Source organism: Falco peregrinus, chromosome 10 (genome assembly GCF_023634155.1).
Source record: "Falco peregrinus isolate bFalPer1 chromosome 10, bFalPer1.pri, whole genome shotgun sequence".
In the NCBI taxonomy this organism is placed as follows: domain Eukaryota; kingdom Metazoa; phylum Chordata; class Aves; order Falconiformes; family Falconidae; genus Falco; species Falco peregrinus.
In genome coordinates, this window is record NC_073730.1 from 30,356,442 (window position 1) to 30,383,496 (window position 27,055).

General features: G+C 40.4%; 1 protein-coding gene across 8 annotated transcripts in view; it reads right to left on the minus strand.

The window, feature by feature from the left end:
• The window catches only part of DAB1 (DAB adaptor protein 1), a 168,019-nt gene that overhangs the window by 56,087 nt on the left and 84,877 nt on the right, over window positions 1-27,055 (minus strand). For 4 of the 8 annotated variants that reach the window (XM_027780428.2, XM_027780431.2, XM_027780432.2 and 1 more), the window contains exons 2-4: window positions 14,948-15,109; window positions 10,141-10,280; window positions 7,707-7,805 (exon numbers count right to left, since the gene is read on the minus strand). In XM_027780428.2, the coding sequence (XP_027636229.1) occupies window positions 7,707-7,805; window positions 10,141-10,280; window positions 14,948-15,029 (321 nt within the window). In that variant the 5' untranslated portion in view covers window positions 15,030-15,109. The remainder of the gene's footprint in view (window positions 1-7,706; window positions 7,806-10,140; window positions 10,281-14,947; window positions 15,110-27,055) is intronic. The other 4 variants (XM_027780427.2, XM_055815495.1, XM_027780429.2 and 1 more) reach the window with 1 other exon arrangement.

The following is a 27,055-nucleotide window of genomic DNA, read 5'->3' on the forward strand; positions in this document are numbered from 1 at the left end:
CCTCTGCAAGGCCACAACAGAAACAAGAGAGGCCAGAAAAATGATCTCACGGGCTGGATCTACAAGCCAGTAGATGGGCTGTCCTCATCCCAGGCAAATGACAACAGGGTGACAACAAGACACAGCACACCTCTGGGTGACAGGCTGTGATCACAGCGTACCAGCAGTCTCAGCACTGCTGAGTTTAACAAGTTTCTAGCATGGGAGTGTTTTATGGAGGGGTTTGAAGAAAAAACAATGGGATACTGCATGAATACATGCAAAGAATTCCTCCAAAGTATGACGGGCAGGATGGAAGAGGCCCAGAGTCATTTATTTGAAAACTGAATTAATGAATGATGAAAGTTGGTACTGTGGAATGACTCCTTGAAAGTTGATGAAGAGTAAAGGCAGCTATGAAGAGCCTGGGAAAAAAAACAGTTAGGCAAGGGGCTGATAAAACAGAGAAGGCAGATTCAGCACAGGAATGCAAAGAGAAGTGTGACATGATCAAAAGAACAAGCTGAGACAGCAATCTTGGCAGTCACGATGGATTTCAAAAATAAGTCACATTTGTCAAGGACAAAGAAAAGGATAACAATTGAGACACAAGATGAAGAGAGGCAGGACTGGGTTTTAACTGGAAGCATGACAATAAATGTTGTATTTCAGAGTAGTTCAGAAGAATGTGCAAGATCTGGAGTTATCCTGGATGTGACAACTGAAAACAATGTTGAGTCAAAAAGGCTGCTGAATTTACAGGGCTGAATAACAGATGATGCTGGCAGTTTCCTCAGCAGTCCAAAAAGGAGGTCAGAGAAAGACCTTTGGAAGCCAGGATTAAAAGGCCCAGTTTAGCCACGTTAAGCTTGAACTGTTGACTAAACATGTAAGGAGAGGGCTGGAGAGACAAGTCAAGATTTGAACAGAAGATGACAGGGCTGGCATCATTTGGTTTGACACAATAACCAAATTTATATTTGTAAACAAAGTAACTCTGATAAAAAGTATAGCAGGAAAAAAAAGAGATCAAGGACAGAGAGCACCCAGGAAATCCCAGACGGAAACTACAGGAGAGAGAGAAATCAGAAATACAGGTGTAAAACCCAGGGGCAAGAGTCATGGAGGCCAGGTGGAAAGACTTTAGTCAAAATCAGCCGGTAAGTTAATGATGCTAACTAAGTACTACACCTGAGATCAACCACGAAGAGGGCCCCAGGGACTTTGGGAAGATCAGTTTCAAAGAAATGAAGGGGGAAAACCCCACCTGTGGGAGCTTCTGGCCTGGAGCTGGAAGAAGCCCCAAGCAGGGACCATCAGCAACCTCCTGGCCGATACCACGCTCTGGCAAACACAGAAATTCAGTGAACTGATCACACCATCTCTCCTGCTCACTGCAGAGCAAGTAGAGAGCAGATAAAATTAATTCCTTCTTTTATTTCTATTTTTAAATATTCAGAGATGCTCAGTGATAGAGACTTGACAGTTTGACATTTCATCTGCTCCAGCACATGTGCTTCAAGGAATAACTACAGATCCATAATCGTACCTCGATTTCTGGTCAGAGATGCCAGAACCAACAGATTTCCAGTAAAGTCAAGTACCACCTTTGGTACATTTTAAATGAGGTATCTTCTGCCAACAGTGAGAATTTTAATCACGCTAAAATTTTCTTTCAGCCAAGTTCAGCTGTCCTGTTAGCAATCTATCAGCATAATTAACACTATCATTCACATCAAATGGAGAAAAGCAGCAAATCCAGGGGTTATCAGTGCAAACCTGATAAAGCCTCAGAACAAGCTGGAAAATGCTTTACAGAAGCTTTAGCAACAACTTTGAAAAATCTGTGCATTATAAGGTCAAGAGAGCTTAAAAGGTCGGGAAGATGGGCAAGAAGTAGGCATCTAAACCAGAAGCTGGATCATATCAGAGTCATAACATTATCTCTCTGGAAGAGACATCTGAGGTCAGCAGGGCTGTAGCCACCCACTACATGTATTACTTACTTGGACATCGTTAAGAGTTAAAGCAGGAGCACAGTCACTAGTTCTACAGCCAGCACGAAAAGGCAAACTCATTTTTTTTGTACAAAATGCTACAGGTAAGGTCTGATCCCCTTTCCACAGAACGGGGTGGTGTTACTCACCGAGTCTCACCTTCTCAGATAGGTAAGCCCTGTTCTGCATGAGAGTCATATAATCCTCCACAAAGATAATAAAGGTTAGAGGAAGCGACAGATAACGAGAATGAGAATAGAGAGTGAACATGAAATATATATATTTGTAAATACAGTTTTCCTTCCTGGATTTCATACTGACAGCCTGAAGAAAATGGCTACAGATTAAATTCATAAAACACAAGTAACACACTGCAATACTTCTCTGCAATACTGTACCCCAATCAGACACTTACAGTATATCTAGAAACTTTACCATGGCACAGGCCGTGCCCGAGCCCTGTATCGTGATAAAGGTAGGGGTCAGCGTGTCTGAAAGACCAGCCAAACCCTCCAGAGCATGTAATAGACAATGCAAATGAAACTCACTTTTAGGGTTCTGCACAGGACAAAGTAAGAAAAATCAGTGAAATGGCTGTCATATCCATAAACGAGGTTACAATCCATGTCTTCAGGGAATTTCTCACAAATAAACAAGATACTCATAGAGGTCTACCATGCTTTTTGGACGACGGTGGAATCTAGATAAATAATGAATCCATAACGATAACTCATAGAGAGCTATATATTGCAGTATATTCTGGCAATTTGCATACCTACAAGCTGATACAAAATTTTACTTTAACAGAGATAATTCTTTACTTAAAGCCAAACAGTAATTTTTTGCTTTCATCTTATTTCCCTTTCGCAGTGTCTGGGTTTTCCATTAAAGTCAACAGGATTTTGCAATTAGAAAGAACAAGAGTTTAAAAGTACACCTCATTACATGAAATGTACAAGAAAATGTTTTCCCAAGTATTTTATAGAATTTAGTTATTATTTTTAAATACATTTTTGGAAAGTAACCAACAGTAAAAAAAGATTTATTACTACATAAATAAAAAATGAGACAATTACAGCCTCTTTACGGAGACCGTATTAGTCATGCATGTCTAATGAAGCATTGCTAAGCCATCACAGGGAGACAGCCTGATGTGTGTGATTAACAAAATAAAACTCATAAATATCTAAAGAACAATGATGGTCCTTTAAAAATTTTGCAAATCTTTCCATATGCAAAGTTATGGGGTTTTTTGTTGCTTTCTAAGGAACACACTAACCACTAACTTCCACCCTGAAAAGGAAAAAAGAGCATAATGCTGCTCTTGGCATTTTTGCCTTCTACAGATCATGCTTTTGAAAATATAAAAGGACTCTCATGATTCCTACTAATGAAGAATACATTTCGGCTTGAGATCTAACTAAACTAACTATGACAGAATGAGTGGTGAAAAATTATTTTCATATGATCTGCAGCTATGGAATCTCTGAAATGGCACTGGGTAGAAAAAGCCTGAGTTTAGTAAAAGTTGTGGTAGATTTTTTATGTTAAAAGAAAATAATGTATTTCCTCCAGGTGAGGTATATAATTGGCAAACATTCTGGAGAATGCAAGTGGGATGGGTGGCCAACATGTGACAGTAGACAAAAAAGGTACACTTATAAGAAGAAAATAGGGTCAAAAAGCCCATGTGTAATGACATTTTTTGGCACACAACAGAACATCCTGTTAGTCAAATTAAATACCATTTTGGAGCATACAGCTAATGTTGGGACTTGAACAGCAAAACAATTTGCGTTGTGCCTATGTGAGCAGGCTGCTCCAGCAGAGGCGTGAGTCTATATAACAGTATACGCCAACTACAGGCTTGCAGGGTGAACTCTGCTAAGCAGGGCTCTTCCATCACGTTCTAAATACATTGACAAGTCTTTGAAAAGTGGTATGAAGGGACTTATCTAGATTAATTCGTGGAATAGAATGATGAAACGTAAGAGAGGAGTGTTATTATTTCTATTGCACTGCTACAGATGAACTAAATTGTATTGCACCTACAATAGTGCAATGAGTGCAAACTCAAAGCAAAACCTTCTTGTATTTTCTTGGTAAGATAAATTCTTCCCATATGATATTCCACCTTGAACCTAATCTCCTTCATGGATAAATTTACTCAAAGGACAGAATTCCTGATGGCTGGAATAATAACATTATTAAAATCAATATTTTTTGATGAATATTAGGTCTGGAACATATTAAAGAGAGCTATAAAGTACGGGGGGGAAAAACTTGCTTATCATTTTCAGTAGAAACCCAACTACAGCCTTTCATCTGTAATGAATTATGGAGCAATTCCCCTAAATCATCTGTATGAAGTCAGCTATGACTGCCAATTTTAAAAAAAATTGCTAGTTTTGAGCTACAAATTGATTTTTTATTGTGATAGATTAAAATCCAATACTAGCCTACAAGATACTAAACATACAGAAGCCTACATTTTTTTCAGAATATTTTTTCTCTCTTCTATCACATCAGACTGCCATTGTGGCAGACATGATAGCAGTAGCCAATGATAAAAATTAAGAAGAAACACCCCAGAGAGGTAAATAATCTTTCCAAATAAGCAATAAATGAGTACTGTGGCCCAAAATATCCTTTTGGGAATTCCAAAATCATAGAAACACAACTAAGGCAGAAAGCCCTGTGGGGAACAGGGAGGGCTGTTAAAGGAGGAGAAAGCAAATGCAAGATCCTACAGGCTGCTCCCTATTAAGGGCTTATCTTTTTCACAAATGTGAACATCAGTCTCCAAACCTTATAAACTTACGAAGTTTAAAATGGTATCAGAAGATCTGCGTGAGCAAAACATAACCTTTTTCTAATGCCTTTTGCTTCTTCCCATCAAAGCAGCCAGGCTGAGCAACTGTACATCCCCAGTTTTGCCAGTTTGTGGGACGTTCCTTGTTGCTTCTAAATCAAGAATGCGATTGTCAGTGTCCTGCATCACCTAGCTGCATTGTCCTTACTTCGCCTTATAGAAGGTTCCACGTTACAGCAGTAATGCAGCTTTCTTTGGGGGCGACTTTAGCACAGACATTGACGTGAGACTACAGAAAAGGTATTATTTACTACTGCGGTAACTGATACCTCTTAGTGTAACACCAGAATGAGCCAAAGCCATATGGATGAGGCACGGTCTATCACCCCCAAATCTTTGTCTCTTGTGCTGTGGAAAGCACCTTGCCTCGGTAGTGCTCCTGCAGGCTCGGAGAGCCCAGGGACACTGGCGGGGTCTATCCACGACCTGCTCTGAACGTCGCCCACTGTATTTCAGATGTTGAGGTTGTATGTGGCTACCAGCAGGGACGGGAATGAGATGACAACCATAGGCTGGCAAAGCAGAAATAGGCTGGATGAGAGAGATTATGAGAAGAGTGGGACAAGGACGTGAAACTCTGGGACACAGAGAGACCCAAGATGGGGAAAAAGGCTGTGAAGAACTGGCAGAGGAGTTCATGCAATGCTGCTTCAAAACCTTGGCATGGAAAGAACAATTCTCCTGCTTTCAAAACAACACATAAAAAGTGATGTTGAAAGCTCTCCACAGCCCTCTGTCGCAATCCTGTCTCAAGACAGACAACTCAATACTCCTGTCCATCACTCCAGCAGCTCAGGGGCAGATGTCTGGAAGGTGGATTTAAAGGTTTCAGTCTAAACCTCTGTCAGTGAGTGGCAGGGTTAGTTTAAGGATGATATAGTTGTCAGATTTAGAGTACAGGGTGTCAAAGTTATGAAACGAAGGACACTTGCTCTCATGTCCCCACCTCACTAGTGGCAGACAGGAGAGCATGCAGGACACTGCAGGGAAGGCAAGTTGGCTAAACCACACTTTTGCTTCTAAAATGCATGCCCCTTTCCCTTTTTATTTTATGAAAAGAAACCCAATACTTGTGAAACATTCAGAAAGAAGTGTAAAAGGACTAGTCTTTCTTCTTTTTTATTTTTCCAAGGAAAGACTTGAGTCTTAGGAAAATAACTGTGACCTCTGCAATTTGCAGAGCGCGTGCCTAGGCAGCAGGCTGCACACAGAAGGAAAAGAAAACAAAATATCACCATATTGTTCAGTGCATTACACTCTGTTCTGTACACTGAATGAAGCTGGTATTCTCTGGCCAAATGTGTGCCGTCACATTGTTAGGTACTACTCTAATGTCTGTTTATTAGAGGACCCAATCACGACTGCACTGGCAGCCCTAATCCTGACATTTCCTATCCTCCAAACACAGTCTCTAACCTCAGAAATGTTCTCTTAAACACTGCTTTTGTATGAATACTTTATACATGCTGTACACAACACATTCCAAATGAGCTTTTCATTACTAACTACTTGTATTATGTATCAGTGAGCTCAATGACATTGATTTTCTAATAATATAAATTAACTGGCAAAGATAATTTCATCTATCATCAGTAGGGTTTTATTTCTGGTATCATGTTAAATAGTTAATCTTTCAAAAGATTAAATCAAGAGCTTTTTAAAATTCAAGGCAGAGCTTAAACTGCTGTAAAAATATTCTTAATCAGGATTAAAACAGTTTGTGTGTTGTCGCTTTGTATCTAAGTAGAATAATGTTTTGCTTAGGCTTTTTCTTTCAGAGCAATTTAAAAAATCAAACATGATATCATTGTGGCAGAAACTGCGTGAGGCATGGAAGTCTCCTGCAACTTCCTCGACCAAATGCTACTGGACAAGTTGCCACTTAGCAGCCTCAAACAGCAACATCAAACTTTCCAGTACCTTTTACCTGCAATTCCATAAAATATGTAATTTTTCTGCCACTGAAATACAAAAGCTCTGATTCTTTTGGTTACTTCATACTTCACAGGAAACATCACTGCTGTTAACACGGTTATATCACATTATGGTGGTAACCACAACTGCAAGCATATGGAATAACAGACCTGATGGAAATTCTTACTGTTCCCCTGGGGCATCTTCAGGGCAATCCCAGCTAAGTGTGCGCTGCTCCCAGGAGCTCCCCAGCTCCCGCTGCCCTTCCTTTTTCCTCTCTCTACCTCAGACATCGTTGGGGAAACCAAGCTTCACTCAGCTGGAGCTGTCCACAGCTCCCTGTTCCAGCTTGTTTTCTTGCCCTCGGCTTCCCATGACACAAGGAGCCCAATCCAAGGCAATCCTAGCCTCTAATCCTAATCCCTTGTCATTAGACTCTCAAAAGCCACTTGACCTATACTGCCAAGGAGCCTTAAGCAGCATCCAGAGCATGGGGGCAGCTGGGCTGAGGCTAGATGAGAAAACCCCCGTGGGCACAGATACCAGCCTGTACCATGGACGGCTAAAGTCTTCTGCAGACAATGGGTTGATATTTCTGAGAAGCAAATTTTTATCTGGCAGAAGAAAAACAGATCCCCTCTTGCCACTTTCTGGACTCAGACCTGTGAGTGTTTATGCGCGTAAGGGGCATCTGTGTACTCAAGTAAGTGGTTCCACACAAGTACTCAGGAGTAGGCTTTACGATAAACATGTCCCTATGCTACACTTTACACCTCAGTCATCTCATGGCTTGCTCTGATATATGACAACCATTTATCAAGCTTCTCAGATGTCTCATGTGTGCTTACACTGGTGAGGTATTACTGCCTGCCTAGGAAACACTTTGAAAGAAACATCCAGAAAAAACGTTCTATTTTGTTCTATCACGTGATTATTTTACTTACCCCTGTCTTTTCATCAAAGATTTTGATTCCCCCAAAGGAGACTGTTAAGAAGATTTTTTGTTTATGTTCTCCTTTTGAACGAGCCGCAGCAACAATTCCCTGTTGAAACAAAGAACAGCTTGGCTGGTTTCATTGCTCTTCCAGGTGTCACAGCAGAGCACAAAGATTTGCTTGTGGACAATTCACCACTTTTCTAGGAAAACTTTAGGCCTTTCCAGGAACAGTCCCCCTCTTACTTCTGGCTTCCTCCCTTTTTTCAAGGTACCACATATCTTTATGCTACCCAGAGAGTATTTCAAATGTGCTCCCACTTCCAACCCCTGCACTAGCTAATCCTCCATGAAATTTGTTTTCATGGAATCTGAAAGTTGTTTCTAGCACACTTTTCCCAGCTATGAACTGTTTTGGTTTACACTTTTTTTTTAAAAAAAGAAAAAACCCAACAAGCAGTGGAGGAAAAAATGCCAACAACTTTAGCTTACATCAAGGGCAGATTTACCTGGGATAAGCAAATATAAACTTTTTATAGAAGAAAAATAGTTTTATCAAAATCAAACTACACCTCTGCTGTAAAAAACTGGTATTGAGGGTTAGCTTTATTCATGATCTCAGGCTTTTAATTCGTAAGTGAACTTGCTGATATGCATCTCATGTATTATACGTATTATTCTCCCACAGCATAACTAGAATAGTAACTTCTGTTTCCACCTTCTCGGGAGCCTGCCCTGACCAATAATACTGTAGCAAGATCAAATGTAATCAATTGCATTAGAAAATAAATGAAAATATTTAGCCATTATCTGGTGCTCTGCAATTTCAACATGTTTTATGAACCACTAATTTAAGTTTTAAGACCTCCATGAGGTAATTGTTCCCATTACAGAGACATGAAAATTAAAGAGAAAAACCTGAGTCATTTGTCAAAAAGTCACTCAAAAACTTATGGTGGGCCTTAAAACTGAAGTTGTAGGACACTTGGTTTCCAGACCCCGTAACTTCATGCTATGCTGCCTTACATACAGACATGATTTTGTAATGCTCCCTTCCATTAATAGATTTAGTCATCTCCCATCGATGTTTAAATCAATCTCTCCACTATGCAAACAGGTTATCTGGGAGACATGGAAATGGCATCCCACGGAGGAGAGAGGCAAAACCGCTTGTGCATAGGAACTATGAAATTATGAGAAATATCTGGTATACAATTAAAACAGATAGGAATATTGTGGCAGATGTGACATATCAATGGTGCACCTTTTCCAGTAGATTAGTTTTTGCTTGTCATAAAATGTTTGTAGCTGATTTGTAAATTATCTACCAGATCTTGCTTTTAGATTCTTGAACCATAAGATGCATGTGACCCTCTGCTGTTTCTTCATGAATAACTTATTCATCCCAGTTCCTTGGGACTGGAACCCTGCCGGCTGGTAGTGTAAAAGATACCATTTAGTGATTTCTCCTGAAAAAATCAGTAATGGAAAATCCATCAGCTCTCTTGGCAGAATGCTAGGGAGAGGATTAGAATGAGAAAACATGGGAAAAAACTGCAGAGGGTTTAGTCCTAGAGCTAGCTTGTAACTCTACAATGCAGACAGGAAGCCAACAGCCAACACTGCACTCAAGGAAAACACGCCCTGTCCTTCCTTCTCAATGACTCCAGCCTTCCATATGTCCCAGGGTGAGGTAAAGAATGCTTCCTATAGAGAGCTCTTATGAATCTTGAGGGTTGTAGGAAAAGACTCAGCCAGAGGGAGATGTCTGTCAGGCTCCAGAAAGCCACCCTCCTACACCACTAGGACCTTCAGGCTCTGTCTGCTCTCTAAGTTCACAGTCTCCTCAAAAACTGCCTTTAGCACTGTTCCATTTCTTCCCCAATACTCTGGGGATGCCTCTTTATCTTCTTATGTTCTGTCCTCCCAGTGCACTGCCTCCTGATTTTGTAACCCATCAATCCTGCCATGAGAGGTGCGAGACATACTCCTCCCAACAAGGACCCCAGTCCCCCCTACACCTGGCTATGTCCCACACAGTCACTCATCCCCTCTCACCTGTCCTGACAGGAGGTAACGGTCAAAGGCAGGGCTGCAGTTAATTAGCACTGTCATATAAAATATTCTGATACACCATTTTGCTTCACAGTGGTTTAACACCCCCTTTGCATACTAAAATTACTCAATTTGCAGATGCGTTGTTTATAATTTGTGGACAAATTGCAGTGGTGTCAATCATGTATAACTACTGAACTCAGAGATAATGTATTAAAATTAAACTAGGATAAGCAATACCAGCCAGGAGTTCATGTAAAATTGACTCATTTCAATACATAATTAACCAGAGTGAGACTCAGTGTCATGAAAGGAGAATGAGTAAAAGTTCAAGCTGAAATTTGCTCCCCTTGACTCCATAATAGTAAACATTAAAAATTTCACTGCACCTTGAGCTTCATCATGGAGTCTTGGCATAACTTGTCTCCTCGTGCGGCAGAAACCTCATCTATCCCAATCAGTTTTGCTTTGTATCGGACACCATCACCTTTAAACCTCTTTATTAAAGTGGCTTCACTGCGATCCTGACCTGAAAAGACATAAGGGAAACAAGGAAATTTACACAAGTGCAAAGGAAAATAAATGAATAAATAGTCACCATTAAGTGGCAAATTAGATCTAACTCCTACCTCAACACGCGAACATTTCAATAAAACCTTTTGGCCTTACTACCTCAAATGAATTCAAAGTGGAATTGTTGCCACATGAAATCTTCTGTACGAAATTTGCACACAAATTAGGTTTACAGAAATAAGAGATAAGCCTGCATCAGACCTCATGGATCTGAAAACTTCTCATCTGTATGGGTTGTTTTAATTCCAATACACTTGAGAAGTCTTAATTTTGCAGACAAAACTCTAACAGGCTACTACTTCTTTGTATACCAACTTATCTAACCGTATCAGCAATATTTACACGATTAACATTTCAGTGATGGAAAACCAAGTTCTATTGTTTGCCTGTAGAACCGCTGCTCTAAAAGCCCCACAAGAAATACTGTCTCCTTGCTCTATTCTTTCTGCTTATAGACATATACAGAAACAACACAACTAGCAGAGTCAGCTTTCACGGGTTCACCCTGAGAAGCTTAAAAAAAGGCACAAGATGTTTCTTGATAAAAAAGCAGTGGGGTGTAAGATAAGATAGCACGGTACTGATAAGGCCAATTGTGCAGGTTTGGCTGGGCTAGAGTTAATTTTCCTCACAGTAGCCAGCATGGGCTACGGTTTGGATTTGTGCTGGGAAGTGTTGTTAATATATAGAGATGTTTCCCTTACTGCTGAGCAGTGCTCACACAGAGCCAAGGCCTTTTCTGCCTCTCACCCCAGCCCAGCAGCGAGGCGGCTGGGGGCACAAGGGGCTGGGAGGGGACACAGCCAGGACAGCTGACCCCCGCTGACCCAAGGGATGCTCCATACCATAAGTCGTGCTCAGCCTATGAAGCTGGGGGGAAAGTTGGCTGGGGGCTGCTGCTCAGACACTGGCTGGGCATCAGCTGGTGGTGAGCAATTGTTTTTCGTTTGCATCACTTGTCTGTCTTGGGTTTTATTTCCCTCCTACTTTTTTGTTATTTTCCTTTTCATGACAAATTTATTATTATTATTATTATCATCATAATAATATTATCATTATTGTTGCTGTTGCAATATTTTTACAACATTATTACTATTATTTTGACTACTATTATTATTATTAATCCGTTCTTATCTCAACCCACAGGTTTTCTCACTTTTACTCTTCCAATTCTCTTCCCACCCCATCCTGCTGGGGGAGTGAGGCTGTGTGGTACTTAGTAGCCACCTGGTCTTAGACCACAGCACCAATGTACACAAATTACAACACTCAGCCTAGCCTGAACCACACGATAATGACATTACAGCAATCCATGACAGGGACACCTTTGTGGGGAAGACTTTTCCTCCTGAGTATCTGCAGAAAAGCTTATACTGTGTCTTAGCAGAAATACATTAGTTAGGGAATCAGTCTTCCTAAAATTGATTAAAGATATATTTTGCAGCTGTCTGCGGAATTTCTTGCTAGGATGTCAAAAAAACCCCAGCAGTGAACTGTAAATAATTGCAACCAAACAAGTAACCAAACAAACAACATCCAAGGCACAAAGAAGCAAGCAAAAATGTGAGATCTTAAAGAATTTGAAGTTTCTCAGACCCAAAAGATTCCACCAGAAAACTTGCTTAAATGTGGACTGACACTGCTCAAATTTATACTATTATCACCTAGGAGCTCTAGTCACAGATTTTGCCCCATCCTTCTAGGTATTGTAAAAAATGAACAAAAAGCTAGTCTGCTATAAACGGTAAGGATCTAGTCTTGACACCTATATTTGAGAATTTTTGCCCAATTTTTTCTCCAAAGCTCATTTCTATTTAAAAGGTCAGATTTAAGCACTGACAATAAAATCGGCTTCTGCGCAGCTGTTTTTTGATAAGCAGAAGTACAGAAGCTTTGGGGGGAAAAGCTATACTGTTTAGCATTTCTATTAAAAGCGCCTTTTTCAGCAGTCAACACTGGGGTCAACTTTGTTACTGTCATACACCCACCAAGTGTGGATGAATAAACTAGATTCAGAACTATGGAACCGAGATTTTTACAATACCATTGTGAAAAAATCTAGAAGCACATATGACCAACGAAGAGTACTTCCAAATGAAGTTACTCATTTGGTTCTCCTTCCCCCAGAGAACTGCACAGTCCATGCCATGAACTAATGATGGACTAAATGTATGCTAAAAAATAGAGCCATTTTAAGCATATGGAGATCTTTGAGTGTGTTTGAGCACACAAATACAATCCCCTCCAATGAAAAATATCAACTTAGAGCAATGTTTTAATGCCTCATTTATAGCCCCCTAAAAATAAGGCAGCTGGCAAGCGTTGCTGTGATAGTTTAGTGGCCACCCGACTGTTTCCCTTGATTTGTTTTCACTCCTGCTGCTTCAGAAGAATTAAACAGGGTTGAAACCTCATGCTTTTACAGTATATTTTATTAAAACCAAATAATCTAATGAGACCCAAATGATAAATCAGAAACTCAGAACACTGCTAATATCATTCCCCATGGAAATGTCAAGGCAGATGCTGGCACCATCAGCTAAAAACAATGAAAAGCCATTTTCCCTTTTCAGCCGCCAGAGTGGGGCAGGAGGGAGAACATCTGGAGACACAACAAAGTACAACAGTAACAGTGGACTTTTCCATATGTCTTTTACACTTGCAAAGATATCCTGTTGATTTGCAGTAAATAAAATCCAACTCCAACAGCTTTCTTGCCAACAATTTTCAACCTTACATCTTCATTACAGCCAAAGGCAGCTGTTAGCTAATAGCACGAGCGTGTAAGTGTTCAAGAGTGTTTCCTGGGTCCAGGTCATGATAGTGACCTTGCATTCATCAGTTATTTGAACATTTATACTTCTTCCAACCTCTGATCTATTTTGCTGCACGTAACTAAATCCCTGACATTAATAGACCATTCAAACACTTATAACTGTGTTTGCTTACGCACAAGTCCCATGTCAATTATGACCCAGATTAAGCAGAATAAAGTGCTTTTGGGATAAATGACTGAGAAAAATCATCAACCTGAAAACGATGTAGATATTTTAAACTGTGGTGGAAATGGCAAATTACTAGAGACTACAAATTCATCCGTAAAACCCTAGAGCATATGTCCCATGAAAAAGCACAGAGAATGCACACACACACTGCCCTATATTATAAATCAGCCATCTGCAACAGTCATAGTTTCTCAGAATATACCCAGATCTCCCCCAACCTATGCTGACGCTGTATTTCCAAATTTTGGTGCTGTAACCAGCCCTGAAAAACTTCCACCCTGCCTGGAAAATTACTGCATGACAAACACCATCAGTACGGTCGATTTTGCAGCACTCCCGAGATGTGAGATTTATGCGGGGTGGTACTTCATTTGCACATTGGACACTTATAAGGCAGATAGTCCAGACTCTCATAAACATCTCATCATTAAAACAAAAAAGTATTTTTTAATGACAGTTCTTGAACAAGGTTCTTTCTGTGTTTGAAACTGCATAAATAAAGAGATGCCTGAATTACGAGGCTGTAATTCTTCTTAAGCTTTGGAGGTGGGTGAGCAATAACATTAAACCACTAAACCAGAGAGCTGAGCCCGTGCCAGAAACCCACCCAGGGAAGAGCTGCCTCTTTCCTTCCGTGTAACAAGCGGAGTCATCTTTTCTTCTTCACAGCTCCTGCTTTTGTCAGCGGAGACCCGCTGTGGCGCTTGGCTCTCCAGCCACCCCTGCCACCGCACTTGCTCGGTCCCAGCCTGCGGGAAGGAGGATTATCCTGGATGCTGGGCTGCACTTACTGCCAGAGCTCAGTTTTATTCCAGTAACGAGAAGCCACATCTTGGGGCTTTCACTCTCAGCTTGCCTTCCTCAAGCTGCAAATAACATTTCAAAGGTAGGAAGGGGGACATTCACAAACCATCTAAGAGTATTTTATGGAAACCTGAAGCTTGAGGTCTCAAATCATTACTAGACCATAACCTACAGCAAAATTAGAAGCCCATATTTAATGACAACCACTTCTTTCCACAACACATCTCCTCAGATCTCATTTTAGAATTTCTTGACTACAGAACACCACAGCTGTCAAATCCACGCTGGGTGAGCAGCAGGTACCCATCCCAGTTGTCCACCATACCCTGCACAGGCAGGAATCTGCCCAGCATTCTTCTTCAGATGACCAGCCCCACTATGTCATTCTAAAATGATTCTAAAGTTTTGTATTAAAACTTTTTTAACTCTAAGACCGATGGATATTTTCCAATGGTGTGCTCTAAATTGCTTTCATAAATTCCTTTTCATAAGCAAAGAAATATCACAGGCATTTGTTTGCAAGTCGACACAAGCACTTCACAGTCCAAAACGGAACAAGATTATCAACAAAACTAAACTCAATTAGATTCTCATGTCCCAAACTGAGAAAAAATGCAGATGTTAAAAACCCACTAACAACGTAACACGAATTCAGTTTAGAAAGGTGATCACTTTTAATTAGAACATGTGGCGCTGTTGACACAGGCAAAAGGATGTTTTGTTTGCAGCATATAGATTTATAATCCACAGAGGCTCTTAAAATGTAAATGTAAGTGTAATTGTTTTATCTACTACTGTAGATGTCACCATTCACCTTTAAGCCATACGTGTTCCAGCTGGACCCACTGCTCCTGCGCGAGCCGGCAAACATGACCTTTGCTGCTGAGTTCTGACATTGCACTTGGACTTCCAGAGTCTTTTAAGAGAACAATAAATCCCCAGGGCTGGGTGATGCAATGTGCTTCTCAGCTTGCATCTAAAGTAGAGAGAGGCTTATCATGATCAGCATTAAGGTACTTTATCCATCTCACTAAAGCTACTGTAGAAGTAATAAACAAGGTTTTTAACACAATCATTTTTTTTCAAGGCAATAGACCTTAAACTATAGTTCCCTCAAGCAAGCTAGAGACAGACCTGAACTCAAACCCCGAATTACTCAACCCAAGTACCTACATTCAGTCCCAAGACATGTCTGCTTAACAGTCCGGGAGGAACACGAGCTGTGTGGAAGATGCAGGAAGATGCTCACAGTGCCGGAGGCGGTTGCTCCCCAGGCTGGACCCAGTAGCAGCAGCTGCCATTCAACCCCGACCTTGACATCGAGGAGAGCTGTGTTTGCATTAGCTTGTCCGGCTCCACGTAACGCTCTCCATGCTGCATACGGCAGCTCATTCAAGGTTTGCTTCCCAGGCACTGTGTATTTTGGTGGGTGTTTCAAGGAGACTTATCCTCACTCAGTATAATTCAAGGATTATACTTGATTTCAGCTCTTAGCCCAACAGAGCACCAAGCTAACACTGTATTAACATGCTAACATTTAGAGCAAACGTTGTTCGTTCTCCCAGGGGATCTGTAAGTGAGTGTATTTCATAAATAGAGAAAGAAAATAAACAAAAGCATCCCTGCAATAAGCACACTGTTGCTTTTTCTGTACGTTCTTATAACGCACTAAACATTCTTCATAGCACATGCTAATCTAAACCAATAGCCCTGGAAATGGCTATATCCTTTATTTAAATGTGTGAAGCCCTTAGGGCATAATCTGAATTTCTTGATTTTATGACTGTAAAATATATAATGATATTATCACCAAAGTCGATAACATGCTCCTGGCAATCAATTCGCTGAAGAACGACACGCCACTGTCTTTTTTTTCCTTTTCTAACTAATAAACTGTCAAAGTTCTATCCATCACATATTCAAATTATAAAACCTGAAATAACACCTCCTTGTATCTCGCAGGGCTGAAAAACAATCACACAGGCACTTAAAAACACCCTACATCTTCATGGGCACAATTAGCATTTTTATAGCACCAACACAGTGGAAAATACAAAACACTGCAGTGCAGAACGACCTCTAAGACGCCACACACACTGAAGACTACTAAATTAATTGCTAAGCGAAAGGTATTTCCTATTAACTGTGCATATATACACCCCTATGTTCACATACATATGCATCCATAATTTTATGTATTTGCACATATACATACACACGTGGTACACAGCTTCATTTGGAATCAATTATCTAAAGAAAATTCACAGTAATTTTAATCAACTACAGATTTCCCTAGGAGAAAAAAAAAAGGACATAAGCAGGTGTAAGAGAGAAAATACTCATACATAATTACATGTACCTTTCAGTACAGCAGCAGCTAAACAGCAGCTCATGAAGGACTCACGAAAAGCTCAGATTGCTCTCTTTGGTGGCACATTTTGCTCAGTGGCTACACAGATCCACAAGTCCAATACAGAGGGCTCAAAACTATCCATCACACAAAGGGATGGATCTCGATACCAAAACCACAGCACCCTGGCAACACAGATCTTTCTTCATAGGCATTCAAAAAGTTCAGTGCAGCAGGCTCATTTGGGATTTGAAAACTAAAAAAATCCCACAAATTCTCAGATCCTCCTGCTATCTGTTAATCTAATAATTGAACTTTTCTGCTAGAGGTTGAAAACTTTGAGTTGACAGGTTGCGCATTTGTCACTGTCTTTGGGAGCATGATTGCACAAACTCACTGTGCTGCATCCAGAGATCTGACACAGAAAAAATATTTTTCCTTTTTTAAGATAACATTTTAGAAAAGAAAACACATCATATCTAGTAGTACATGTGCACACAATTTAACTTCTGGTGTCATCACTAGCATTCTCTTCCTCTTAACAGTATTTCTCAAGTGACTTTCTTGCAATTAGCCGTTTTTAACTTTTTTTAACAAGAGTTACTTAAAGGTTTAATTGCAAGATCTGTAATTCATCTCAAGTGACCAGAGCACATTCGCAGCAAGATCTGCTCGCATCATCAATCACTGCTGTCTTTTAAATGAAGATGTACTTTGGATTTCACACTTTATTTCATTGATAAAGGCTAGTTCCTAGCAACTGAAAATACTACTGATGTAGTAAATAGAATCTGTTTACGGGAATGGATTAAAACCTTAAAAAGCATGTTAACATTTTACAGGGAATAAGTACCTCTTTTCTGTATAGGATCCTATACAAAACCTTGGTTACAGCACATGAGTACAACTTGAATGCAAACTTCTCCTGTCATCAGCTGATGGGGAAACTCCCAAGAAGTCTGCAAGCTGTGTTCTGGAGTGTTTTTTTCCAGCTTACCCAGCACAGACAGCTTGCTCTAGGGTCAAGCAGCGAACCCTGTTGGGGTCTACTGTATTGACAAATGCTATTGCCAAGGTACGAGAACACAAAACCTCAGCAAACTATCTTTTAAACCTCCTCCTGCCAAGATCCCTGCCTCTTCCTATGAGCTGCCCTTGCCCAAGAGCGCCATCGGGAAGCATGTGAGCCTCCTAGCAGGAGGAACAAGAGGGAGAATCTCCCTCCTGTCCTGATGGTGCTTCAGACCTTTTGGTCCTTCTCCTCAGAAAAAGGTAAAATGCCCCATTTTAGCAAACACACAAACATTTGTCTTGAATGCAGAGACTGAGAATATTTCCACAGAAAACGATAAACAGTTTAAAGAGGGGACACAGAAATCACTCTGAAGGCTCAACGGACTTCTATTACGGCTAAATTTAAAAACATTACCTACAATTTTAAACACAGATAAGGGCTCTCCACAAAAACTCAATCATCATTCAGACCATCATCTCAGCAGTACTTCCCAATTGTTCAGCACTGCTATTCACAGTAACCTCCAACTGAGAGATTTTATGGCTTCTGGCATTATTAGCCAGTGAATTACTGTACTCAAAGACACCTACACATCCCTACTTTCAGAACCAAGTTTCCTATGTAAGTAAATAAGATGTTCCCATATTATTTGCTGTCTTTGATCAGAGCTTTATGAGCAGAAATGTCATTCACAAGGTGACAGCAACTGCACCTGCCAAGTTTTTTGTCTTAACACTTGGTGCCCTACACAAGCCGATACAAAACAAGATGTACATTTCACTGTTTCCAAAGCAAAACAGTTGTGTGGACTAGACTAAATTATTTCTTTATAGTACAAGGAAGTATGTGTGAGTATGTCGAGAGATTTCAATCATTTACAGAGAAGGGCTCAGTATAAAATGATGTTTGATTAAAATTTTGGACAAATCTCAGTGATGGAGAGTCTAGCGCAAGCACACAGGAGATGGCAGTGATTAAGCACATCGCTCCTCGGGCAGATGACAAAGCACTCATTTTAGTTTTAGCCAGAAGGCTCACTGATCAATTTTATTTTCTTAGATGGTCTTTGAGATGACAGTATATGGGCACATCCTCAGACACAGAAATGACCAAAAGCTGAATGTAATTAAACTTCCTTTCAGCCTTTCTACCATGCAAGTCTTCATAAATCTTGGAAAGCCATTTTGTAAGATGCCTTTTACAGGCTGGATGCAGAAGCAGCTAAAACCCCAAATTCTACACTGATTCAAATTGAAATTAGACACTGCAATAAAACTTCGTTTTGGGGTAGCCTTGTTCAGCAAGCCCCGGGGAATGACCAAAAGTGAGACAAGGAAATCTTGGCAGTTTATTTTTTGCTTTTAGGTATTCAGAATAAAAATGATGTTTAGGGGAAGGGAGAGGACAAGTATCTGTGCATTCTCCTCCTTAAAAGACAGAAGATAGTTTAGCAAACTTTGGTCATCTCATGTTTCAAAGCTGGGATAAATGTTTAAATCAAGCAGACATCAAGAAGTCAAGCAAATAAAGCCCTTGGGAAAAGAGGTCATCAACCAGTTCATTCCTTACCCGCCTGCCTGGATGTCAGTACGAAATTGGTTGCTTCTGAGACAAAAATCGACTAAGAAAAGGTAATTGATTTTACAATGATCCTTAAGTGGCATTAATATGTGCACTGCATTTGGACAGGGTACGGTAAAAGCCCAGACACTCAGAAAACCCAGGGACCTGTTACAGCTGTACTAATACACCCAAGCAAAATAGCCCTCATGGGGGCAGCCAGTAGGTACCATCTGCTGCCAAGAATCTTCATAGAGGACTTGCATAGCAGCAAGGACAGGCCAGAACATATAGTGCTGCTAAATTACCCCAGAACATGGCATTTCCCAACAAAATCTGAACTTGCTGGGGGGAAAGCAAATCACAATTGCCTCTCCTTCCAAGTTCCACTGCAGCACTGAGAAGCATCTTAAACTAGATGCAACACTAGCCTACACCGATCATTTAAAGATGAGCATCTCAGTAACTATTTTGGTATGTGAACACGCAACAAGATTTGCAGAGTTGCTGAATTCCCCTGACTCTCTTTAATCATACAAGAACTAAAAGTGCTCAGAACTTAGAGGGGGGGGGGGGGGGGGGGGGGGCAGGGGAAATCAAGCTGCTTTTATGTGTCTACCTGTATCTGGCTTTAAGTACGTAGTTTTCAGGAACAATTTTAATTAGACTTTAACTAATCCAGCACACAGATACGCACGCGCTTAAAGGCGGCGCCCCAAAATCATGTTGAGACACACAAATTCACAATTTACACTTCAAAGCCTACAAATATATTCTGTTGATGAGTCTATCAAAGAGTTTAGTTTTTGTTATGTATAAAGAAAGAGAAAGGGTGGAGAATCAGTTCACTTCATACAAATGCCAAATTCTTGTGCTGCCCTAAGATAAATGTTAATTCTCTGGGACTATAAAAAGAGCAAGTTAAGAAAAGGTTATGCTCTGCTGATTAACATTCCCAAACTTCTCACATGTTCAACATAACAAAAATCTTTCCGTTCAAGATAATTATAGACACTAAAGTCCCCAAAGAAAAGAACAATAGCCCATAACACTTAAAGCAGAAGGACATAGCCATTCATTGATTTACACTTTCCCTCTCTTGTCAACACGGTGTTCTCCTACTGCACCAGTGCTGCGTGCACCAACAGAAATGGGACTGTGCACTGCACTGGATGAAATCATGGCTGTGTGCCAGGGCAACTTTTCTCCTTGAGCCATCCTCTTTGTCAATGCAAAACTTTATTTTGCTGCAGACTCATGCCAGTACTCCTTAAAACAGTTACAAAATGATGCAGTAGGTCACAACAGGCTGTAAACATCTGCAAAATGCAGCCTGTGGCTGTGCTTCTGTCCCTTGAGTGGTTTGGTTCACTGCTGCAAATGAAGTCTCACCTAAACCACAGGACTTGGTCTTCTGGGGAAGCGAAGGTGGACATCAGTCTCGAAGCACAGAAGCTTTCCCACTTGGCCTCCTCTGAAGCTCACTCCACCCCACCTCCCACTCAACCCCAGTAACACTTTCAGCCCTGATGCCACTGAGCAAAGCCTCCAGCAAAAAAGCAGTATCACGTGCCCTGCCACAATGGAACTACATCACCCATGCGACAGTGCAGCTGCAGAACCATCTTTCACCTTTATTCCTATGGAATTAGTGGCACTGCCAGTTATGTCTGGATTTACCAGTTGTTCTGATGATATTGGTATAAAATGCAGTTCTGGAATGTGCAGACTTGTAAGTTCCTGGCTTAAAAAGCTGGCTCCGAGGCCATAGCATTAGAAGCATCAAGTGGCCTCAGAGGGGAATTATGTATCCACCTTATAAAGCCTATTCTCACACAGAAAAAGGAAAAGAATGAAAATGACACATTAAAAACGCACAGTAAATAGATTTGTAGAAATTACCCTACGATCCCATTAATTCAATAAGAAAAGCAGCTGCTATTTATTTTCCACAGGAAATTGAAATACCAGTATTCACCACATGGCAGTGAACAGAAAAACCCAAAACACTATTTCCCTGCTGAAACTGTTCACATTTTGTTATCCAATGTTTCAGGAAGAAAATTATTTTCATTTTGGCCTCCCACTGCCTCTGCAACATCAGAGAATGTCTCTCCCTGTTGGAAAAACAATAGGAGGCAAAGAGGAAAGCAGCTTTTTTCCTGAGACTTTGGGCTAAAAAACACCATCAATTTCAAAATTACAGCAGTGGCAAAGTGCTTCTTTCAGTCTGGTCCTTTCATTTTTACCTCCTGCTGCTGTTCCTATTGTCAAAGTGGCAGCAGGAGGCAGAAATGAAAAGACTACTGCCGGCAATCACCCTTGGGCAAAGCGTTAATAAGAAGTGAAACACCCATGCCATAACGAATTCCAGAGGTAAGAAATTGGGGTTTGTGCATCTCTTATGTGTGTAGTACCACAGAGGATCAGCACATCAGGATAACTTCCGTTTCTGAAACCACACTGATCAGACATCAAGGAGGCAAAGCTTTTGGGCTGGTACTCAGGACTAACTAGGAATGAAACAGAATATTGTTAGAAAAGTAGAAAGATACGACAAAAACAAACTGAGAAAACCCACCAGATAACTCTACTTCGAGTAAGAGGAAAGGAAAGTACTCAACTGGGAAAAGTTGCAGCAGTTTTTCAAGACACTGGGTAAATGGGTTGAGTTGTAAGTACACAAGGACCCAACTGCCTCCCAAGCCTACCTAGAATGTTTGAATCTGAAGAGCCTGTTGCACATCAGGGGAAACAGGACAGAAGACCAAAGCTGAGTGCTTAGCGCTACCAGAAGTTTTGCAAATTCTAACAAATATACTGAGCTACCTGTAGACCAGTTCAGTATTTCAGAGCTGTTCACCCAAAGAACGGCAGGAACGTACAGCGCAACCACAAAGAAGTCACCAACAACCCTCCTTCCACTCTCCAGTGGAAGCCAGTAAGAAGCTCTCAAAAAGGGTGACGGTAACTAACCCAGGCAAATAATCATCTAGCTCTTGCCCTTTGGTGAAGTTTCCAAAGAACCCAAATTGCAAATCAGTGTCCTCCAAACATGACATTTAAAAACAAAGCCTTCGTTGCCTGAAAGGAGGAGCTCCATCCCTAGCTGAGCAGTATCTGAAGGCGTCTCTGCTTACAGTCCCCGAGGATGTACGACCAAATCATATCCTTTTTGGAAGAAGCATGGGTGTTAAAAGGAGAGTTTAACAGAGTTCTAGGAAGTTTTAAGCAGCTGGAATAAACCAAGATAGAGGATAGGAACGGTCTCTTGGTCTGTCCCTGCATAAGGCTTGAAAGAACGTATTATTTGCCAAGATTATATATGTGGTTTTGATATCTTTGTGGTAACAGGACTATATTACGAGAGAACAAAACCATATTCCTCTGCAGACCTTGGGAAAAAAGTGTGAACGAAGTTGACTTCGTCTCCAGAAGTTCTTTAAAAACAGAGAAAACAACAGGAAAGCTAATAAGGGGGTAATGAAATGGAATATGATAGTATTTTTCACTGCATGAATGAAGTAAAAGAGAAGAGGGTTTTCTTCACTGAAACTGAGCCAAGATAAAGTTACCTTTCTCCCATTAAAAACAGAAAGCAATGGTACTTCACAAATAAAAGCACTACTATTTCTTGTGCTATAACTTAAAACCAAAAATTTATGAAGCCTGAAACGATACTCAGTGCCATGTGCACCTGAATTGTTTCATTACCCGTGTTTCTTAAAATAATAAAGATGATTTCCCCCCAAAAATTGCATATAAACTTAAAAGGAGGAGAAGACTTCTATTCTAAGGTCAGAGTTCTCTATTAACTTAACCTGTACAAAACCATTGCCGTATTAACTTCAAGAACACGCAGACAAAATCAGTCTGCTGAAATCAACACAGCCGTAAAGAGCAGCCTCGGGGAAGGGGGGGAGATTTTATTTCTATCATTAAAATATTACCTGATTTATAAAATATTATTATTGCTCTTGCAGTTGTGCTTATCTTTTGAAGAGCGTAAGACCTGCCTACTTGGTGTAACACTCTATAGTTACTGGGTTGCTTGTACCATAAAGATTTTCTGGCTATTTTTATCTCTAACAGTATTTTACGAGACCACACTGAAAACATTGATCAAACAATGCACAAGACCTCTTTGGACTGCACCTCAATGCCTTCTCAATAACTTGGCTGTAACTTATTCATTTACAAACAAAATTGACTGTGTCTAATTTCTGTGAAAAAAACCCAACAATCTAATAATTTAATATCTGTATGCAGCTTAGTGTATTATAAGATATGGCATTGCTATGCCAGGTTAGTATGCTATTAGCTGGGGGATTCTCAAGCATCTGTCATGCAAAGTAGGTCAATTTCTAGCCATATAATTCTGATTATGTCAAAATATTTATTCATGAGCTCCCTAATTCAACGTATTTCAAATAAGTCATATTTATGTTTTTTAAAAAAATAAACTAAATTATGGTTGCTAACAACTAGGTTATCACAGCTTCAAACACTCCGGTAATCCAGAAACGTGGATAATGTTTTTCCCTTACAAAGTACTATGTAGTAACAGAACTTGTTTCACTTCCTCCCTGCCATTATTTTTAGTCTGCTTTCCGAAGGAAACAAAGAGTAACACAGCCAGACTCCATGGGTGTATGTATGTGGGAATGTCCAAAACAATGGAATACACCATCCCCCTTTCTCATGCCCATTCTTCCTTGCATTAACACCTGAACCTTTGGGACAATTTCAGTCAAGTCTCATCTATATTACAAATTTTTCACTTTACCGGTCAGTGGAAAACAGGCAGCTGAATAGAGGAGAGAGACCTTATTGATGGATTTGCTGAGGAAAGGCCACACTGTGAGCTTGTCTTTCCTTAGAGCTCAGATCCACATCAAGACCCAAGAAACCAGGCTTCCCCAGTTCCTCAACTCACAAAAATCTTGCCATCAAAATTAACAGATTATCAGGAGTAAAGGGGGGTATACAACGTTTTACATCACCCACATGCTCAACAAGATCTAAGCCCTCCCAGTGAGAGATTAGGAATGACTCCAAGCTGCAGGTAACACTTGCACAGTAACAGGGAGATGGAAGACTTCATTACCCAGACAAGGCCATCTGTGACTAGCTGATCATATAAAGACAAGAACAAATAGCAGCTCGGAGGTTTTCAGTGCTACTGCAGGCAAACAAAAGGTCTTCAAGATCACCATTGTCTTCATTTTATCATACCCCGCTGAAACATTTAGATTACCTCTGAATTTCTCCTTGCTTTTACCAGTACATGCCTTTTTCAGCACCCAAGTGATGGATTCCACTTTTTACCAACTGTATGCCTATTAAAAGTCCTAAAAACTTCAGACCTGGGCAAAGTAAAATCTTTTAACTTTCCTCCCCAAGTAAGTACTGCCTAAGCCTATACTCCATCTTCTAATACACTGCCAGGAGATGCAACTGAAAAATGTATAGTCCTATCATACCTAAGGCAAAAAATGATGAGCCTAATTCTTCACTTCACTATGTTTTCTTTTATGCCATTCTAGCACCATACTGATAAGTCAAAACACAGAGACACTCCTCAGAGCAATGCCCACAGCAAGATGCAAAAGGCACGAAGGCCACAAGCTTGCTCTCCTCCTAGGTCCCATGGAAGAGCTTATACATGTCTATAAACTATAGGATTCTTTGCTTCCAGGAAAGAGGGGAAGGGATGGCTTTACCTTTCATCAATTAAGAAGTTGTCCCCGAACAACACAGAAAGATACACAAGACTTAAAACCCTTTGATGTTCTGTCATCTTCGTGTATTAACAAATCTTCAGGTTGCCTTGATACAGCCAAGATAGAATGGTTGCACCTGAGAGAATCATTGGAGGATGAAACTCTAAGTCATCAACCACAGAGCTACTTTTATAAGCTTTTAACTACAAATGCGTGTTTCTGGCATCCATTTCAAGCAGCTGCGTACCACCCTTGAGAGTCCTGTCCTTGGCACCTGCAGGAGCTGTGCAAAGACCTGAGCATGTTACAGCCACTACTCTTGTATTTGGTCAAGGTACCACATACGTGCACAGCTACGTTCTGTCAATGACCTTTTTAATCAAAGAAAAGCAAAGGAGGGCATTAAGACTTTTAAATGCTTTCAATTACCAATGCCCTAATATTAATTTTGTAAATGTTCTTCTACAGGGGTAATTAAACTGCGATCTGTGTTCCCTTTGTCTGGCTGCTTCTCATGCTCGGATTTAAATGCTATGTTTTGTTTCATGTGTAATAGTTTTCCCTTAGACCTTTCTGGTGGAGTCTGCAGGCATTCAATATAATCTGATGGTTGATTATGTCCATGGCAGTTATTTAACTGCCTGTTGGGCTGGATTGAAAGAATCACAACGGTGGCTAACAAGACTAATCTCAGAACTACCATTTAAAAAAAAAATCTTTTAAGATTTAAATGCCAAATCTTTCTTCAGCCACCATGACATCCCAAAAATACACGGTATTTGATATCAAAAACATCACGAGTGAGCCTGAAGTGGCAGATCAAAATATAATTTAGGTGTTGAAAAAATTATTTCTACTCTATAGATTTTATAGTAAAAAGACTACTGTTATGTAAAAATCACTTCACATGTTAGAAAACCTCAGAGTTTAAGACAAGGCAAGTTACAGCAGATGTCGTAAGATGAGGAAGACTCGATCATTGGGATCGTATTTTGGCAAGCAGCAATTTAAAAATTACACAGAACGCATCATGCAAACTCTGCCACTGCTTTTGGCTGGTCTGTACTGCTTTTCCAGCCCACCCTTCTCCTACACAAACTTCCAGTCCTTCACTTAAAACTTCAATACTTTCCTTAGGAAAATGTGTGGGCTTGACTTTACTTCAAATGATCTGATTTCACCTTTTCACCATCTCAAAGATTAGGCATTTGTCAAGCAGAGAGCGCAGAGGCATGTGTGCGCATACGGAAGGGAGATGTTTCGGCTTGGCTTTGGTTAGCACCGCCTCGTTCAGCAGCGCCTGCAGGATCGGGCTCCGTCAGGATGGAGCTGCCTGAACATCCATCTGAATAATGCCACTGGCAAGCTCAGCGAAGGAGTTAATAATAGTAGACAAAACAAGATTCATTTAATCAGCTATGTATTTCTCTGATTACAACAAACAAAGAAACAGGATTGTATGGCAATTTTGACAGCTTGGTAAACTTCAGCAGTGCCTTGTAATGAAGCCTTGGCAAGAAATAAGTGAAACACAAAGATTTTTCATATTGAGGCTGTGTAAACAGTTTCTGCTTTTAGAAACGTATCCTAGCAACTCACAGAAATGCTTTTTAAAGACAGCTGGACAAAAACACAATTTGGAATAAAAACAGATGTAATTGCTAAACCAGTGAGTCTGGTGGTCCCAAACTGGTCTTGCAGCCACATCTCAACTACCACTCAAGATGCTGAGAAAAGAAACATCAGGACAGATGTTTTAAAACTCGCATCTGCAGGAACAACTATGAAAAAGTGCATCAGAGTTAGCGGAGATGATTCTGAATTTTGTATTCCTTTCTAACTGACGTAGAAAATCTCTTTGGCTTCCAGCAGAAAGGCCTGCTGGACATACACCTCATGTTTTGTATTTGCAGGTTGTTAGACAGAGGTACAACATGCACAACTGAATTTTATTTATCAGGTATTCACCCAATTCCATTGCAAATAATTTTTTTTTTTATAGTTCATTTTTCAGGAGAAAACTGAAAGAAGTGACTTGCATAATAATGCACAGGCCTTGATTAAATATCTAATCCATAATTCAATAGAGAGATTCTGCTGACATCACCAACGGGAAAGATTCGTAAAATCTATCATGAATACAAAAGGAGCCTAAACTATATTTCAGGATTAGTACCCAGACTACAATTGTATAAGCATTATTGGCAATAGGGATAGATCGTGTTTATATGTAACGGATCACCTTATAAAACCCACCAAGAAGCTGAAACATGA